Source organism: Notamacropus eugenii, chromosome 5, assembly GCF_028372415.1.
Source record: "Notamacropus eugenii isolate mMacEug1 chromosome 5, mMacEug1.pri_v2, whole genome shotgun sequence".
Classification (NCBI taxonomy): domain Eukaryota; kingdom Metazoa; phylum Chordata; class Mammalia; order Diprotodontia; family Macropodidae; genus Notamacropus; species Notamacropus eugenii.
Window position 1 is genome coordinate 7,922,914 of NC_092876.1, and position 19,736 is coordinate 7,942,649.

The 19,736-nt window shown below is 40.1% G+C and overlaps 1 protein-coding gene across 1 annotated transcript in view; it reads right to left on the reverse strand.

The window, feature by feature from the left end:
- LOC140508273 (uncharacterized) overlaps positions 1–19,736 on the reverse strand; it is an 88,600-nt gene that overhangs the window by 64,066 nt on the left and 4,798 nt on the right. Inside the window, 5 exon segments of the mRNA XM_072616076.1 lie at positions 1,041–2,629; positions 10,880–10,975; positions 12,038–12,164; positions 16,185–16,320; positions 16,747–16,865. Of these exon segments, the coding sequence (XP_072472177.1) occupies positions 1,041–2,629; positions 10,880–10,975; positions 12,038–12,164; positions 16,185–16,217 (1,845 nt within the window). The 5' untranslated portion in view covers positions 16,218–16,320; positions 16,747–16,865.

Genomic DNA, 19,736 nt, shown 5'->3' on the forward strand with positions numbered 1-19,736 from the left:
AATATAAATCTGAATTAAAAAGAGACTAAACTGTCTACATATTTTAACCTATTAACTCTATTACGAGACTTACAATCCATGAAATAAATAACAATTTACATTGTGATTTAATATTTGCAAATCTCTTTACTAATATTGTCTCGTGTTCCTCATATCAATCTTAGGAGTTAATTAATTGCTAGTATTAGCCCCATCCTATAGATAGGGAAAATCAGGCAGGAATAGGTTATGACTCGCCCAGGGTCACATAGCTAGTAGTGCTAGAAACTGAATTTGAACTCATGTCTTGTGTCTCCAGGCACAGCACACTGTTTATTGTGCCACCCTGTGTCTAATGAAAGTATTACAGAAATAAACGTCCAACAGATACAAAAATATTTATACCAACTTTTTGTGCCACCAAAGAAGAGGGAACAAAGAGAGTACTTTTGAGTATTAATTAGGGAGTGGCTGAAAAACCTTTGGTATATGAATGCCATGGAATATTATTGAAGAATAAAGACAAACATTAAGATTTCAAGGAAAATTTTATATTTTTAGGGCTTTATGAACAGTGTGAGATTTGGGGTGTCTAAAAAAGTCTGTACAACAGCTAAAGGCCCTGCCTCATTATTTAGATCCATAAGTTTTATCTCCAACGATTTCTCCAATTTATGATCAAGCACGAGCTCTATGTAAAGACCTTGGCATTGACAAAAGGTATTGCTTTTATAAGCCTTCTTTCCAGTATAAATATTCTCATGTCTAGTGATCTCTTTCTTCTAGAGAAAATCATGTCCCCATTGAGCAAATTCAAAATATTTTTCTCCCCTATGAATCTTCTGATGTGAAGTAAGAGATACTCTCTGGTTAAAGGCATTGTCCCATTTAGTTCATACAGGGCATCCTCCGAAAATTAATTTTCTGATGCTGACCAAGCTCTATACTCCATTTGAATATCTTTCCTCATTCATTATGGTGATAAAATTTTTATCTTAAAGGAATTTTCTAATGGGAAATTGGGGGAGACTATTACATGAAGGCTTTGCTACACTGGTTACATTCTCTCCAGTATGGATTCCCTGATGAAGAAGAAAACTAGAGCTAGGTCAGAAAGCCTTCCCCCAGTGATTATACTCCTATAATTTCTCTCCAGTGTGGATTTTCTGATGCTGAGCAAGCGAGGCTCTCTGTCTGAAAGTCTTTCCACATTGATTACATTCATAAGGTTTCTCTCCAGTGTGACTTCTCTGATGTACAGCAAGACTGGAGTTCTGTCTGAAAGTCTTTCCACACTGATTACATTCATAAGGTTTCTCTCCGGTGTGGATTCTCTGATGCACAGCAAGACTGGAGTTCTGTGTGAAAGCCTTTCCACACTGATTACATTCATAAGGTTTCTCTCCAGTGTGGATTCTCAGATGGTTAGCAAGATTGGAGTTCTGTGTGAAAGCCTTTCCACAGTGATTACATTCATAAGGTTTCTCTCCAGTGTGGATTCTTACATGGTTAGCAAGATTGGCCCTATCTGGGAAAGCCTTTCCACACTGATTACAATCATAAATTTTCTCTCCAGAATGGATTCTCTGATGTATAGCAAGAGTGGACCTTTTTGTAAAAGTTTTTCCACATTGATTACATTCATAAATTTTTTCTCCAGTATGGATTCTTTGATGAAGATAAAGACTTGAGCTCTGTCTAAAAGTCTTTCCACACTGATTACATTTATAAGGTTTTTCTCCAGTGTGGATTCTCTGATGTTCACTAAGACTAGATCTTGTTCTGAAAGTCTTTCCACACTGAGTACATTCATAAGGTTTCTCTCCAGTGTGGATTCTCAGATGGTTAGCAAGAGTGGACCTTTTTGTGAAAGTCTTTCCACATTGATTACATTCATAAGTTTTCTCTCCAGTGTGGATCCTTTGATGAAGATAAAGACTTGAGCTTTGTCTGAAAGTCTTTCCACATTGATTACATTTATAAGGTTTTTCTCCAGTGTGGATTCTCTGATGTTCACTAAGACTGGATCTTGTTCTGAAAGTCTTTCCACATTGACGACATTCATAAGGTTTCTCTCCAGTGTGGATTCTCTCATGTATAGCAAGACTGGACCTATTCATGAAAGCCTTTCCACACTGATTACATTCATAAGGTTTCCCTGTGGTATGAATTTTATGTTGGCCAATATTGAGCTTTGAATTCTGGTTGAAAGTCTTCCCATCTTCATTAAATATATAAACCATTTCTCCAGTATAACTTTTCTGATGTCTAATGATGTCTGAACTCAAGTTGAAGGCCATTTCCCGTTGATTACCTTGATACATATGCATTCCAGGAGGCTTCTCAAAAGACTGCATAAGTCCAACCTTTTCAGTAAAGCATTCCCTATCTTCACTATACTGAAAACATTCATTTCCTGAGGTCATTTTCTTACACTGAATTAGGACTGAATATTGTCCGAAACCTCTTCTATCTTTATCAAATTCACAGTGATTTTTTAGATTTTTCTCTATCTTGATATCCAAGTTACAGATTTCTCTCAAATTCAAGTCACAGGGACTATCATTCATGAATCTTTGCTGATGAGATTCTTCCACAGAAATGCTTAGCTTTGCAGTAGTCTCATTCGCTTCAGACTTTGTCTGTGCATCTAAAGGAAACAAACATATTTACAGATACACATACATATAAACAAATCCTCTTCTGTCCATTGGAAGAAAGCAAACTGACTTATGTTCTATCCCCCCGGTCAAAAAAAAAGTTTTCAAATTTAATGGGCAGAATCAATCAATTGAAATGTTATTAGCGCACATCTACAGGATGATTTAATTTATGAAAAACTTGACAAATAATAACATTGGATCCTCACAACAAACTGTGACACAGGCAGGATGGGATTCTCATCACACTTTACAACTGAAGTCATGAGCTCAGAACAGCCAACTGACATGACCAACATCCCTGCAAGTGAAGCTAGACCTCAAACCCTAGGACTGATCATGCTTAATCCCCAGCACTAGATTACCTTACTTGATTTCACTTACAATCCTTCACCAAAATGCCTTTTGCCGATTTTTCTTTTAATTTTGTAGTACTCAGGAAAGGTTTCTATTCTTCTATACCAACCAGCTTTAATACATTATCACTTTCTCATCCTTTGTAAATTTCTTATGTTAAGCTAAGAGATAGGTTCCTATTTTTCTCCCGTTGTATTCATTTTCAGTGTTATATTCAACTTATATTTTATTCAGATGCATAGATATTGCGCCATTTGCTGCACATATACTAAAAACTGATATTATTTCATTATCTACCATATCTTTGAGCAAAATGTAATGTCTCTAGTGATCTTTTTTAATTTAATTAGTGGTTCATGAACACATTGGGGGTTAATGATTAGGGTCTTTTCCTTCTGGGACAATAAGTATGTGCATGTTTGAAACAGAAAAGGTTTATTCAGGGATTCCAAGTAGTCATGATCAGGCGTACAACAATTTGGGTATTTATGCAGTAATTACATCACATCTTGACTCCTTTTGAATAGTAAAATATGTTGTTTCTCAACCCGTCATCAAATTGTTTCTAAATTGCCAGAAAGGTCTGACATTCAATGCCCATGCGATGGTCACACATACACACATACCCTCATTCAGTATCTATTGTATAGTGCACCGGAGTAGTTCCCTCCTTCTAGGGTTACTTTGGAGCTGCATCTCATCAGTGCTGTACTCACTGATCAAGACGGTACAAATGCTTGTGCTCTTTCAGTGCAGATGGCAGCTTCTTTGAAAAACATACTCACCAGGCATTACAAGGAAAGCATCAGGGAACACTGCAACCATTCTACAAAAAAAACACCTAATTTATTGCCTCTAGTAGAGGTAAGGCTATTTTTAAACATCAAACTTTTCTTCTTCTACTGCACAGATTCTCAAAAGATCTGGTTGGCAACATAGGTCATTCATTTGGCAGAGTTTCTGAGAATGTGGACAATGTGCCAATGGTAGAAAGAAGAAATGTATGTCTGAAGAGTCCTTTCCTTACAAATGTTGTTTTATATAAAAGGTTGTTTAAAAAAAAAAGCAAAGCACAGAGAAGCAAATGAATTTCAAGGGAATTTATCATTTAATACACTACTTGTCATTGAAAATAGAAAAATAAATCTTTTATATGTTAACTGGTGATTCATTTTGGTTTCTGGTTTATGGGCTAAAAATAAAAAAATTAATTTCCATCCCTCAGCAAGAGAGATTGTAAAATTCTCCTACCATTTTCTATGTCATCCATGTGTGAGAGAGCATTTTCACTGTATTCTGGGTTACAAACCAAAATTCAAAAGGAACAGAAAACTGGGTCTAGTGGTCAAGACCTAAGTTCAAATCCCACCTCAGATATTTTTTAGCCCTGTGATCATGGGTAAGTCACTTAGCCTCTTCTTGTCTGTTTCCTCAGTTATAAAATGGGGATAATAACATCTACCTCGTGGCATTCTGAGGATCAAAGGAGATCATGTGTGTAAAGCACTTAGCCCAGCATCTGGCACATCACAGATACTACATGAATGACATTTATTATTATAATTTGATTGCTGTTTTTCTTATTAAATAGGCTAGAAGCAGAGCCACATTGAAGATTGAGTTTGGCAGCTGTGAAAACAAATAGTACAAATTTTTTGTTGAGAGGAAAAAGTCCAACAGTGAAATGAATTCTACATGTTACATTATGTTTAACAACTTTCAAGTTATTACTTATATGATGAAAAAATGCTATTCATATTCAACAAAATCTATAATTTAAATTGGAGTCTTATAAGTAATAAGCAAGAAGTCTTACTAAATTTCTAAAAAATTCTTACAGAAAATCCTATATTAAATTTTCATAATTATTTTAGTCTTACAATATTGTCATTTATATTTTATTTTCATAACCTATGAAATAGGTTATAGAATAAGATTTCATAGTCTTATAATTATAACATATCTATTAAAATATATCTAATTATAATATATTGTAATGAAAGCATAGATTTGGAGCATTGAGGAGCAAAAGTTTTCCAGGTCTTTATTGTAGGAATTAAGTGCAAAAATAAATATGAATTATATGAATAGTAGTTTAAATGACCAGGGAGTTTCACAACATAGTTCTTGCTACTGGTGAAAGAGGTTCTAAGAACAAAAGATTTTGGGAACCACTGCTCTGGAATTGGTTGTTCATTGCACTGATCAATGTTGCTACAGTATAAACTATTCTACTGGTTCTGTTCACTTATGTCTATATTTGTTCAGAAAACTCTTCCCAGGTTTCTCTGAAACTGTGCCTTTTATAATTTCTTAAGGTTCGACAATCTTCCATTATATTCTTAGACCAGCATTTTTTCAGTCATTACTAAATATATGAGTACCATCTTTGTTTTCAGTTCTTTGCAAAAATAAAAAACAGCAGCTACAAATTTGTGTCATATCTCTTCTCTAGTGGTTATCACTGGGTCAAAAGACATCCAAGTGAATGACTGTGGGGACAGAATTCCAAACTGTATTAAACAATGAAATCCCTTCATTTTAATGCTGGGTGAATCTTTGTTTCAAGGATGTTTTCCATACACAACATGTAGTAGGGTTCTGCTTCCTAATGCATTCTGCTACCTTCTTCCATTATTATGGGTGAATTAATCCCATTCACATTTAGTTATGACAATTATGTTTTCTACATTATCTTATCCTTATCCATTATCTTATCTCTTCTCCTCTTTTCCCCTGCCTCAATCTTTAAAAACAAAAAAATACATGGGGAAAGGGAGTGGGATCAACACTACTTATTTAGAATAGAAAGCATGATCCTCACTCCTCACCCCAATCTATCCATCCATTCCAGTCCTAGGTCACTGACCATAACACTTCCTAAAAGTCTACTATCTTTTTAATCTCTTCTAAATAAAGCATCTCTATGGTGGAAACATTTTCCATCATGAGGCAGCTCAGCGGCATAATGGATAGCACATTGGACCTGAAGTCAGGAAGACCTGAGTTCAAATACAGACTCTGACACTTGCTACCCATGTGACCCTGGGCAAGTCACTGTACCCCTGTTTGCCTCAATTTTCTTATATTTATGTAATGTAATGTAAAGATTTTCCCTACCCATAAGGCCCATACCTTTTGTTAATTGCTAATGAGGCAGAGTCACAAAGGTTGTGCCCTCAGGCTCTGAAAAGTGCGCATAGACTCTGAGGTGAGGTTTCACTTTAGGGGCTTGGAAGAAGGTTCATGTGCCAGATGAGATTCTGGGAAGCTGTTAAGGAAGCCCACCCTCTCCTCCTTCTACCCCGCTTTGAAAACGCAGATGTTGGTGCTTCTCTGTGGTAACTATGCATGTATGTAATGATCAGACAGCTGGATCTGTCTGTTGGTCTCTGATGTACGTATTGCTTAGGGTCACACAGTCAGAAGCCCCGTCCATTGGTCTTTATTTATCTGCTCGTATTTTCTCTGTTGGTGAATGCAAAGTAGATTGTTGACCCCTCAAAAGTTGCTTTCCATTGAGAAAAGCAGACCTAGGAACGTGTGCCAGTAGGTCATCCTGGATGTGTCACAGTGCTTGCTGCTACAGTGTAAAAAGGGAAAATAACGACACTGGCATCCCAGGGTTGTCGTAAGGATCAAATGAGATATTTGTAAATCACCTGACACATAGTAGGGTCTATATAAATGTTACCTTTTGTCATCAGAATTTTCATTTTGCTTAATTCCTCACTAACTCTGCTCTCTGTAAACTGCTCTTGTCCTCTCATCTATTCATTTATTTCCCTGTTGAACTTAATGTATTTCCATAGCAAAACTCCCTCCTTTGTTTAGATCAGCTAAGAGTGAGGTTCCTGATCAGCTGTTTCTTCGCAAACCACCTCTATTGAGTTTATATGCCAGATTGTGGGCATCTTGACAGCAGAGACTGTCTTTTGCCTTTCTTTGTATTCCCAGGGCTTAGTACAGTGCCTGGAACATAGTAGGTGTTTAATAAATGTTTACTGACTGACTGGGCCCAGGGTTGATACCAAGATGCAATCGCTCCATTATTCCCTGGATTCTGGACTTAATTATCAAATGCAGGTTGTGGCCTCAGCCCTATTTCTTGCATTTTATCACCTACAAGGTGATAAAACCTTTGGTTCAAACCTGAACGGAATCTAACCACATCAAATACAGGAGATCACAAAGGTTTCTAAGTTGCTGGATATTCTGGTACTATGGGATGCCTGGGAGTCTCTAACTTCAGTTTCCTTAGTTTTAAAGAGGTGATCACCTCAATCAAGGTTTTTCTCAAAATGGAGACAAAAAGTGGTTCATAGCGATCAGGAAAGGACCTTAGATTAATGACTTTTGCAAGCCTCAGCTTTCAGTAATTACTTCCAAGTAAGGCAATGGCCTTCTTTACTACTCACATGCTACTGAATGGAAATCAGGAAAACCACTTGGCTGAGTCCACTAGAAATTTAGGATTACATAAATTTTATTAACTGCTCATTGCAGCAGGTAATCCTTCTACATCTCCAACTCACTAGTCTACTCATCACAATGTCTTTTCCAAAACTTTTCATCCTTCCCCAACACTCCTTTTTTAGTGTACTCCCCTCTCAACTCTCTCAGCTGAGAACTTGACCTCATGTTTCATTGAAAAATTAGACATCTGCAAAAAGCTGTCTTTTTCCTTCTTTGTCCCAGTCCCCCATTAAGAGGGGGCCTTTCTGCTTGCCAAGGCAAACCTTTTTACTTGGATAAATGATCCCAATCCATCCCGTTTAAACCCTCCTCACATCTTATCTCATTATCATGCTGGTAACTAAAGTACTGACTGGGGTATTCAGAAACAAAACTGCTGAGGAGGGACAGGGTGAAAGAAGAAAATGGAATAAGAATAGGATGGAGGGAAATACAGTTGGCAACAGTAACTGTGAAAAATTCTGAAGCAAGTGTCTCTAATAAAGGCCTCATTTCTCAAACACAGAACAGTCAAATTTATAAAAATGAGACCATTCCCCAATTGAATAATGATCAAAAGACATGATTACTTTTCAGATGAAGTAATTAAAACCATCTATAGCCGTGTGAAGCAATACTCTCCCTACTGATTAGAGAAATGCAAATTAAAACAATTCTGAGGTACTGCCTCATATTAGATTGGCTAACAGGACAGAAAAGGTAAATTACAAATGTTGGAGGGGATGTGAAAAAAGTGAGACTTTAACGCATTGTTGGTGGAGTTGTGAACTGATTCAACCATTCTGTAGAGCAATTTGGAACTATGCCCAAAGAGCTATAAACCATGCACGTGCCCTTTGGCCTACCAAGAGATAAAAAACCAAAAACAAAAAGGAAAGGGATCTATACGTACACAAATATTTATAGCAGCTCTTTTCTGGGGGCAAAGAATTAGAAATTGAGGGGATGCCCATCCATTGGGGAATGGCTGAAAAAGTTATGGTACATGGTTATGATTGAATAGTATTATACTACAGGAAATGATGAGCAGGAAGCTCTCAGAGAAACTTGGAAAGGCTTCTATGAGCTGATGCCAAATGAAACGTATCATGTACAAAGTCATAGCAATGTTGTACGATGATCAGCTGGGAATGACTTGACTGTTCTCCTCAGTAAAAGGATCCAGGACAGCTCTGAAGGACTTAGGATGAAAAATGCTATCCAACCCTAGAGAAAAAACTGAGAGTGTCTGAAAACAGACTAATGTATACTTTCTTTCTTTATCTTGAGGAAATTTTTTCTCTATGTTTTCTTTCACAACATGACTACCATGGAAGTGTTCTGCATGACTACAGTCAAATAGCTTGCCTTCTCAATGAGAGAATTTGGAACTCAAAGTTTTAAAAGCGAATGTTAAAAATTGTTTTTACATCTAACTAGGAAAAAATAATATACTAAATAAGAATTAAAAAAAATAGAGCATTGACTGACCCCGTATCCCTAAGTTTGTTCTACCTTTTGGCTGGAGAGCAAACTTCTCCCGATGCCTTCCTTTACAGAGGGCAGTAACTGGATGTCTGGCACACTCTTTTCTGCATCTACCACTCTGCCTAGTTTCAACAGGGCAGAACAAGATACTGCCACACCAGGTATGCCCTGGCTTCCTTCTCCCTCTCCCATTCTTTCTTGCATCCTTCTGTGTTTTCCCCATCCTTGTTAGATTATAAGGTCCTTCAGGGCAGGAACTATCTTTTTTTTTTTTTTTTAACTAATTGTATCCCTGGCCCAATGCCTGGCACATAGTAGGTGCTTAAAAATGTTTATAAGATTGTGTCATTGGATTGGGTCTTTTACATCAGAATATTCCCTTCTCTTTCATCCCCATTTTTTCCCAATAATTTCCAATTTCTCCCTCTCTGCTGGCTCCTTCCCTATTGTCACAAGTAAAACCAGGTCTCTTGGCTACTCAAAAAAACTTCACTTGGTCCATTCACCCCCACTAGATATGGCCCTATATCCCTTTCACTGCTTAATACTAGAGATAGCCATCTACAGTTGGTATCTCCAGTTCCTTTCATTTCACTCTCTGAAATTCTCTGCAGTTTGGCTTCCAACTTCCTTCTTCAAGTAAAACAGTTCTCTGTGAAGTTATGAACCATCTCCAAATAGCTAAATCCAATGGCCTTTTCTCAAGCCTCTTATTTCTTGACCTCTCTGCTATTTTTGATTGATTAATCACCCCCACTTTCCTGGAGGCTCTCTTCTCTAGGTTTTAGGGACATTCATCTCTCATGTCTAAAATGAAACTCCTTATCTTTCTCCCATCTTCTTATTTGACTACTGCTATCCAGGGCACCACCCTGCCAATCATCCAGGCTCATAACCTAGGTAACTGCTCACTTCTCATCTATACCTCATACACTCACAATTTAATTTTTTGGAAAGTCCTTTGACACTACTTTTGTAACCTTTCTCCTATATATTCCACCTCTCCCAATACTGCCACTTTCTTGGTTCAGGCCTGTATAACTCATACCTGTGGTGTTACAAGAGCTTTCTGCTTGATCTCACTGTCTCAGTTCTCTCTCACAACCCTGCTCCTGCATAGAGCTAACAAATCCATCTCCCTAAATAAAGCACACTTCTGACCATGGCACTACCTTCTCAATAAGCTCCAGTGGCTCCCTATCACCAGGATCAAATACAAATTCCTCTGGTCCCCTCCTCTTTCTTTCCAGTCTTCTTTCACCTTACTTCTTTTCCTTAAACAAGATCCGCCATCTCCTGACTCCAGATGTTCCTCTTGGCTGTTCCCCCTCCACAGAATGCTCACCCGGACTTCCCTGAAGTCTCACCTAACACCCCACCTTCTGCAGTGAGCCTTCTGCAGTGCTCCCTGACCTCGGTGCCTTTCCTCTCCTGATTAGCTCTAACTGATCCTGGCTATCACAGGTCTCCATATAATGGTTTGCAGGTTGTCTTCCCCTACCACTTTGAGAACTTTCTGAGAACAGCGGTTGTCCCTTGCCTTTCTTTGTATCCATGGCACTTAGCACAGTGTCTGGCACATAGTAGGTGCCTAATACATGCTTGTTGACTTGAAGAACATCTAGGAAAGAGTGCTCACAGGACAGCCTCCGCCCTTTTTGGATGCTTTCAGATTTCCATGCCCCAAAGTTCTAAACAATGACTTCTTCAAGGATCATAGATTTATCAGTAGACGGGAAATGAAAGGCCATGGTGTCCAAACTTTTAATTTCACAAATGAGGAAACTGAGGCTCAGAGCTTCAGTGACTTTCTCAAGATGATACTGCTCAAAAGCTTCTGAAAAAGGATTCCAAGTCAGATCTTTCTGCCCCTAAGCCTAGCATTCCCTTCACTACAACACAGATGCTCCTTGTGATATACCTGCTTTCATCTCACTCACCTGGACAGGAGTTCCTCAGGTTAATTTGATCCAGGATCCATGATGCTTCCTTTTCCTCCAATTGGGAGATCAAATCTTCTCTGAGAATTGGAATTCCTTGGCATGGGGAAGAAAGGAGTGAGGATGGAGAGAAACTTACACTTTATTCCTCTTTCGGAAAAAGAGACATGCAGGCAAGGACCACAGGATGGTTCCCATGACTCCTCAAGGATGGTTGGATATGGTGTTTATGAGAGCTTGGAGATAGGGGGGAGGTCATATGGCCAAATTAGAACAAGAATATTCTCTTTGTCTGCCTCCTTCATAGAATCACGGTCACATTCCACAGCTTATCTAGAAGTTAGAGCCCACTACTAGTTCAGTAGTAAGACACCTGGGCCACAGAGTCAAGAAGACTTGAGTCCAAAGTTAGCCTTAGACCCTTAGTAGCTGTGTGCTCCTGGGCAAGTCAATTAACCTCTTTGCCTTAGTTTCCTCATCTGTAAGATAGGGATAATCACTGCACCAAACTCAGGGTATTGGGAGGATAAGATGCGATAAAATTTGTAAAGTACTTAGCATGATGCCTGGCATATAGTAGGTCTACATAAATGCTTATTCCTTTCCCTTCCTTTCCTACCATCTGTGCTAGAGTTTGGGGGAAGAACGAAGAACAAAGATAAACAAAGCGGGACTAGAAGTAATTAGCTATAAATGTGTGCTTGTTAACAAGAACAGCTTTAAGGCTAGACCCATCCCTGGAGGAAAGGGTGGCCATGTTGAGTAGGGGGCTCCTTTTACTTCCCTTCTTCAAGGAAAAGGCATGAGGAGTTTTCAGAGTTTTGCAGAAAAAAATCATTTTGCAGGCAGGGCCTAGGCTAGATAATCTCTGAGATTAGTTCCAAGTAGGAGAGTCTATAACCCTCATTTGTTTTGTAACCTGAAGTTACTCAAAATACAAAAGTGACAGCTTCAGAAGCAGCAAAGGAAAATCCCAGTTTCCCATCACAAAATGCAAAGACCTTTATCAGGAAAACCAGGCAGCAGGAGCGCCCTGTTGAGAGACCATTGCTTTCACCTTTCTAATAAGTGATAAATAGTCAAAAACTGCACCCTAGGGAAGGAAAGAAGATACTCCTTTGATGGCAGATTCAGAGTTCCAGGGGAAGTTGTGCTTACCCAGGGAGAGAAGATTCTGGAAGTTTTCCAGCATCACCTCCTTGTATAGCTCTTTCCGAGAATGGTCCAAGAGGCACCACTCCTCCTGGGTGAAGTCCACAGCCACATCCTTGAATGTCAGTGACTCCTAGCCATCAAAATTCACAAGACTTAAGAGCTGAAAGAGACTTCAGAATTCATCCAGTCCAACCCTCATCAATTTACAGGAGTAAATGAAGCACAAAGAAGGAAATTCCAAAAAATCATATAATTTATCATTGTCAAAAACAATACTTAAAACCAAGGTCATTAAGAGCCCAATGGAAGACTGAGAATAAAGGATTTTATAAAGTTGACAAATATCTTACTATGAAATGTTTCTTCCTATGGCATCATGAAGAAGATACAGGTTCTGAAAAATATCTTATGTCGGCTTTATGATTGCTTTCACTGGTTAATGGCATGTATTCATTAATATTCATATTGAGTTATATAGAATGAGAGTAATTATGATGGGGAAAAGAGGTTTCCTTTACTTACTCAAAATGTAATATTTCCTTACGTGGGCCCGGAGATTGAGCTAAGTCATGAGAAAAATATTACCAGTCTATGAAAAGTAAGTTATCTAAATATGTCCCTAAAACTCTGGACCAAAGGACAGCAAGAGTCAGGATAATGGGTTAAGAGGCAGACTGATGGATGAAATATAAGAGAGTGGCCAGATGTGAAAATGCCATGGCATTAGAGAAGGGTCATCGATTTTTCCAACCCACTACATGTAGAACACGTTTGGCCAATGCCTTCTTATTTGATGCGCTCTCATTTCATTATCTGCCATTTCCATTAATGATATGACAGTTTTACTTAGAGGTTATATTATTTGTGGGTAGTGAGGCTGCACAGTGGATAGACCATTGGGCATTGAGTCAGGAAGACCTGAGTTTAAAGCTGGTCTCAGTCACTTACTAGCTAGGTGACTCGAAGCAAATCACTTAACCCTGTTTGCCTCAGTTCCCTCATCTGTAAAATTAACTAGAGATGAAAATGGGGTTATAAAGAATTAGATATGACTAAAACACATGAACAACAAATTACTTAGGAACAATTCTCCATCATGTGGATAAAACTGTCTTTTCATCATTTCATCTTTCATCATCTTCATTACTTCCTTAACATATCTGATTTATGATTTTTGAAATCCATATTTCTCCTTTAACTTCTTTTATTTCTAAATTAACTTCTGAGTAATTAAGGTATTTATGAGTCTCTTCCCACTTTTTGAGATTCCCAAGAATTTACCAACCTTTTCTTTTCACCAGGGTCTCTTGAGTCACAATTCTTCATTGCATGGCATTTATTTATCATACGGGATCTCACTAGGGGAAGACAGCATTTTTCTTGATGGATAATTCATGTCTAATTGATTCTCTCACTCATACAGAAGCTACTTCAAACCTCTTCCATCTCAAACCTCCCATATACATCCTTCACCACCATAAGGTGAGGTCATGAACTCCAAGCTTCCTTTGAAGGAGGGAGCTCAGCTCACACATCTCCTCAATCCTCACCTGATGCCACTACCTTTGGACTTCTCTGAAAGCCTTATCTACCATTCTCCAGTTGGGACAGCATCGTCCTGGGACATGTCAGCAGCTTCAGCAGTTCACCTCATCACTACCTTCTGCCTCTCTGATTAGATGGTGGGGCCATGAACGTCAAACTTGCATTGGAGAAGAGGGCTGAGCTCAGACATTTCTTTCCTCACCTGGCTGCACTACTTTGGGACTCTAGACTTCTCCATCATGCCCCAGTGTCTGCTGGATTATTCCTTCTGGGCTTCTTTTTGGGTGGTGTCTTCCCCTCAGACTCCAAGTTCCATGAGATCAGAGACTCTTTTTCTTTTTTTAGCATCTGAGTCCTCAGCCCTTAGCACAATGCCTGGTATATCATAAATACAATAAATGTTCATTGACTACTGACTACCCAAAAACTCTCATCTGAATATCTCACCTCTTACTTTAATTTAAAAATTGAGGCCACTCAACGTGAGTCACCTCCGATCACAACTTCCTTTCAGACAACTCAAATTCGATATCCAGGAGACATCTTAAATTTGACATAATCAAAATGGAATTTATTATCTTGTTCCCTTAAGGTTCCCCTACCCTCCTACCTTCCCCATTACTGTTAAGGGCAAAGGCAACCTCCCAATCCTGGGAGCTAAGTTTAGATGTCATTCTCAACTCCCATCTTTCATTGCCCCATATCCAGTCTGGTGCCAATAACTTTTAATTTTGCTTTTGTAACATTTCCCAAATAAACCACCTTCTCTCCTCTGATGTTCCAACCATCCTGGCGCAGACCCTCATCACCTCATCCGTGGAGTACAGCAACACCTTACTGCTGGGTTGGCCTGACTCAAGACTCCCCCCACTCCAATGCCTCCTCCATTTGATCAATAAAGTGATTTTCCTACATTGTAGGTCCAACCATGTCATTCCCCAACTCAATAAACTCCAGTGTCTCCCTATCACCTCCAAGATCAAATACAAGTGTGATCTCCTTGTATTCAAAGCCCTTTATGACCTAAAAACTACCTGCTTTTACAGTCTTCCTGTTCCTTATTATCCATCACCTACTCTATGATCCAATGATACTGGTCTCCTTGGTATTCCATAAAGAAGATGCTCCATCTTTAGCATCTACACATTTTCCTTGGCTGCCCTAAATGGCTCGAATTCTTTACCTCTTTATTTCTGCCTCCTGGTTTCTTTCAGGTCCCAACTAAAATCCCACCAATCTTTAACAACCGAATGGGCATTGCCTCAGACAAACTGAGACTTGCATCTCATGCCATTGCCAGTCATCTTGACATATGTCATGCCACTGGACTCAGCTGATTCCAGAGGACAGTGTGAGGCTGATGATTACACAGCTCTGCCTCACTTCAATCCAATTCACTGATAAGTCTAGACATCTCCTACTGAGGTCACCGTCCTCTTCAGGAATATGGAGAAGAAATGACATCCTACCTTCCACAGGAATCCTTCTCAAGCCACCCTTCTTTAATCACCTTATTTACCTGACTATGGCCCACCTGCACATAGCTGTCTATGTGTCCTTTCACCTATTAAACTGGGATTTCCTTGAGGAGAGAGATTTGTGTTTGCCATTTTTTGTAGCCACCACTAAGCACAGTGCCATGACTGGCTTTGGTTTAAGAGGAACAGCTGAATGACCATCCTTTTAGTAATAAATGTGTTCTGGCCTAAAATGATTAAATTACCCAGAAACTATGTCTCTCGAACCGTTTTAATTGCCACACCTGTTCCCTGCTGGCTCCTTCCCCTCCCCCCCGCACTGCCTGTAACTTTTACAGATGCAGCTGCTTGTACATTGTCTCCCACATTAGACTGGGAGCTCCTTAAAGGCAGGCACTGATCTCTCCTTCCCTTGTATCCACAGGAGGTCTGAACAGTGTCTGGCACAGAGTGGCCACTTTCCAAAGGCTTATTGACCAGACCTAGGAAATGCAAATGGGAAGGATTCAGAGACACCTGGGAAATCCTGTGTGAACTGAGGCAGAGTAAAGGGACCGGGGTGGGGAGTGGGAGTGGGGGGGCAGTTGTGCTCTGACCACAACATTGCAAAGGAAGACAGCTGGGGAAGATGTCAGGGCCCTGCTCTGTCCAGACAGGAGGCAGGTGAGGAGTGCTTTTCCTTCACCTTCAGTTGGTACAAGAGAGAGCTTTGAAAAAAGAAACACAGAGGAGGGAGGAGTGTGTGTGTGCGTGTGTGTGTGTGTGTGTGTGCATGTGTGTGTGCATGTTAGGAATGCAAGAGGAGCAAAGAATTGATCCATATGTTATAGAGACTAACAAATGAAGTGGTTTTGACAGTTTGTAAAGAGGCAGAACACAAAAATCAAAACCATGAGGGCAGCAAGTCTGAGGGACAATTATGGCTGGAGGGGAAAAAGAGCTAATGAAACAGTTCAAAACACAGAAGAGGCCGGGCAGTGTTGTTACTGATGTCTTCCATTTCATATGTATTTATTTTAAGAAAGGATAGATAAGAGAGATAGGCAGCTTCATAGACAATCTTTTGTATCACTGGAAATGCCCACATTTGCTGAGGTTGGTCAAACCTGTGGCTGCCCTGCACTCACCTGCCAGGGGGGTCTCTGGGGTCCAGGGGCCATTCCCTCAGGCTCCCTGCTTGGGTCAGGCCTTGGTCCTCTTCAGGCTGAGCAGGGGAGGGGGAGACGTCTTTGCCCTCACCCCCGAGGTAGGGTTCTGGCTGGCCTAAAGGGATTGACAGAGGGTAAGACCGTTCAGGAGTTACAAAGCCTCTGGCACTGCCCTTGGGGAGAAAGTCCAGCCAGAAGAGGAGGGCAGCAGGGTGGACACAATAACCTTTTCATCCTCTCCTAATTCCTTCTCTTCTGTCCTACTTCCCTCCCCCATCATCCCATAGAGACCCAAGAGGCAGGAAGGGGTTTCACATCTTGGAAGGAGGAAACCAGTCAGTCTCAATGACTCCTGAATCAGAGCTCTCCCTCCCACTGAGGCTCTGGGTGAGTGCTAAAGGTCAGGCTGTCTGATTCATTGATAAAGCAGGAGATGGCACTCCAGGACATTTGGAATATGATGGGGAGCCTGAGAAGCAGCCAGCCCAGGATCCAGGCCTGGGAGAAAATCATGATACTGGAGTGCCAGTAAGATACTTACCAAGAGGTCAGAAGGGAAGGATGAGGACAAAGAGAGAGGGCATCCAGCAGAGGCAGGGTACCAGTTGGGGTCCTGACTTAGACCTACAGTCAGTCCTCAACTTTGATAGGGTAACATTCCTAGAAACAGCATGAAAGTAAAAACAGTGACCTTATGGGAAATAGGAGGCTAGGTTTCTATAACCACCAAAAACTATAATCTTTCACTAGAGGCTGCTGAAAATATACTTTTCTACATACAATTTTTAATAACAAAATATTAATTATGATAACCTATATTCTTCCTAACCTAGTAACCATGAAATAACCCATAAAACTCATTACCCAAAATAAAATTGGTAACATGCAAAACATTTTCTTTCCCTAGTAATTCCTTAGAATTGTGTAACCTTTTTGCTAACATCTCAATTAAAAAAATATTTCAGACAATATTCACTTATCATAAATACTGTTTAGCAAATAAAATTCTTAAAGCAAATTTTTTAATGGTAATTTTACCTCCCACTGTGTCAGATGGCAGCATGAGGATATTGTACTGTATACTACGCCGCTGTAAACCTCTCCACCTTGCCTACCCTCTGAAAGCCAACGGAGAGGTGACTGGCACTTGAGTCCCTCAGCCCAACTGGCCAGCACCCCACCATGATCAGTTCCATGTGACCCTGTCTCCAAACCATTTTAAGAGATTCAGCAGTCCTGGGAGCAGAACCAGTCCTAACCAAGGGCTTCCCAAAGAGATTGCCCTCCCCCTCTTGGCAAAGTATCCCAGGGCATGCAGTTGAGTTTTTTCCCTCCCTCAGCTCACAGAACAGTTTGGCTCCAGAGTGATCTGGGAGGAGCCAAGAAGGCAGTCAAGTCTCCCCTAGCAACTTCTGCATTTGCTCCGGATACACCAAGACAACTCATTTACCTAATTGTGGGTATTTTGGAGCATCTTTTCCTTAAACTTGTATTTTTAAATGTAAATTTATTCCTTACTTTGTATATATTTGTTTACACATTGTGATTGGGTACACGATGTCAACCCCATCAGACGGTAAGTCAGGCAGTAAGTAAGGCAGGAATTGTCTTCTGCCTTCTTTTTATCCCCAGGGTTTAGCACAGTACCTGGCACCCTGCCCCAGTAAATGTTTGATGGTTGTAGTTGAGTCATTTCAGTCATGTCCAACTTGTGGGTTTTCTTGGCATACATACTAGAATGTTTTTATCATTTCGTTTTTTAGCTCATTTTTTAGATGAGGAAACTGAGGCAAATAGGGTTAAGCAACTTGCCCTGGGTAACACAGCTAGTGTCTGAGTTTACATTTGAACTCAAGCCTTTCTGACTCCAGGCTCCCCATTCTATCCACTGCGCCACCTAGCTGCCTCTTTATTGACTGACATCTTCAAAACAACCTTGAGAGGTGGTGAAACTATCATCACCCCCACTTTTACAGATAAGAAAACTGGGGAAGAGGTTAAATGACTTGCCCAGAGTTATACACCTAGTAGGGGTTTGAGATAGCATTGGAACTCAGATCTTCATCACTGCAGATTCAGCTCTCTATCCACAGTTACCACAAAGGGACCTAAACAGTTGACAGAAGGTAATCTCACAGAGGAGAGGTAGCTAGTTGGCACAGTAGATAGAAGGCCAAGCTTGAAGTAAAAATGATTCATCTTCCTGATTTCAAATCTGACTGTAACCCTGGGCAAGTCACTGAACCCTGTTTGCCTCAGTCCTTCATCTGCAAAATGAGCTAGAAAAGGGAATGACAAACCACTCCAGTATCTCTACCAAGAAAACCCCAAATGAGGTCATAAGGAATTGGACAGGAATGAAGTGATTCAACAACAGCACCTAAGGTGTTAGAAAAGCTCCCTGAAAAAGGTGTCTTTTAAGCTGAGTCTTAAAGGAGGCCAAAAATTTTTTATTTTTAAAATTTAAGATGAATTTAATGAATGCCACCAAAAGGAAAAACATTTTCCATAAACATAGTAACAGGACTGATCACAGGTGAAATCATCAGTTGTCCTTCATTCTCGAGGAGAACCAAAATGACTTCACTATGTTAGAGTCAAGTTACCACGTGGCCGACTGTGGCTGACCAGACCAATACGAGCTCTACCACAGGTCAGGCATAAATCATCCATGCGAACAATTTGGGGTGGATTCTCTAAATTTGTGCATCTTGTCCTTTGGGTTGTTTCAATTCTGCTTTGCTCATAGTGCAAAGCACCTTATCTGATGAGGAAGGCACATCATGTTGGGTGGATCTGTGCCAGTGCCTCCCATGAATCAATAATCATAATCAATTCCAGAGTTCTCAAGACATTGTCCTTGTACTGCTTTTTCTGACCACCATGTGAGCACTTGCCCTGTGTGAGTTCTCCACAGCCTTTTTGGAAAGCATACTTTTTCCTTTGAACAGCATGGCCAGTCCACTAGAGTTGTGTTCCTTGCAGTGGAGTTTAAATTCTTGGCAGTTTAGTTCAAGAAAGGACCTCAGTATCTGGTACCTTATCCTGCCAGGTGATCTTCAGAATCTTCTCAAGATAATTCAAATGGAAGAGATTCAATTTCCTGGCATGGCGCTGGTACCCAGACATACAACAATGAGAACAGTACATTCACTATGTAGACCTTCAGTTAGGTCTACATTGTTAGGCAATTTAATACCTCATCTCTCCCACACTTTCTTTCACAGTCTCTCAAACACAGAGCTAGCTCTGGCAAGGCATGTGCCAACCTCATTATCAATGTGTACATCCCTGGAAAATCTACTGCTAAGGTAAGTGAACTTATCTAGTATTCAAAACGTTCCTATTATCTGTAGCTGATGGTTCCACATATAGATGGTGTGGTGGTAGCTGATGTTGTGATGATGGTAGTGATACCTGTGTTTTCTTGGTTTTAATTGTTAGGCCAAAATTAGCATAAATAGTAGAGAACTGATCCATACTTTGTTGCATCTCAGCTTCAGAGGCTGCACTAAGTGCACAGTCATCCAC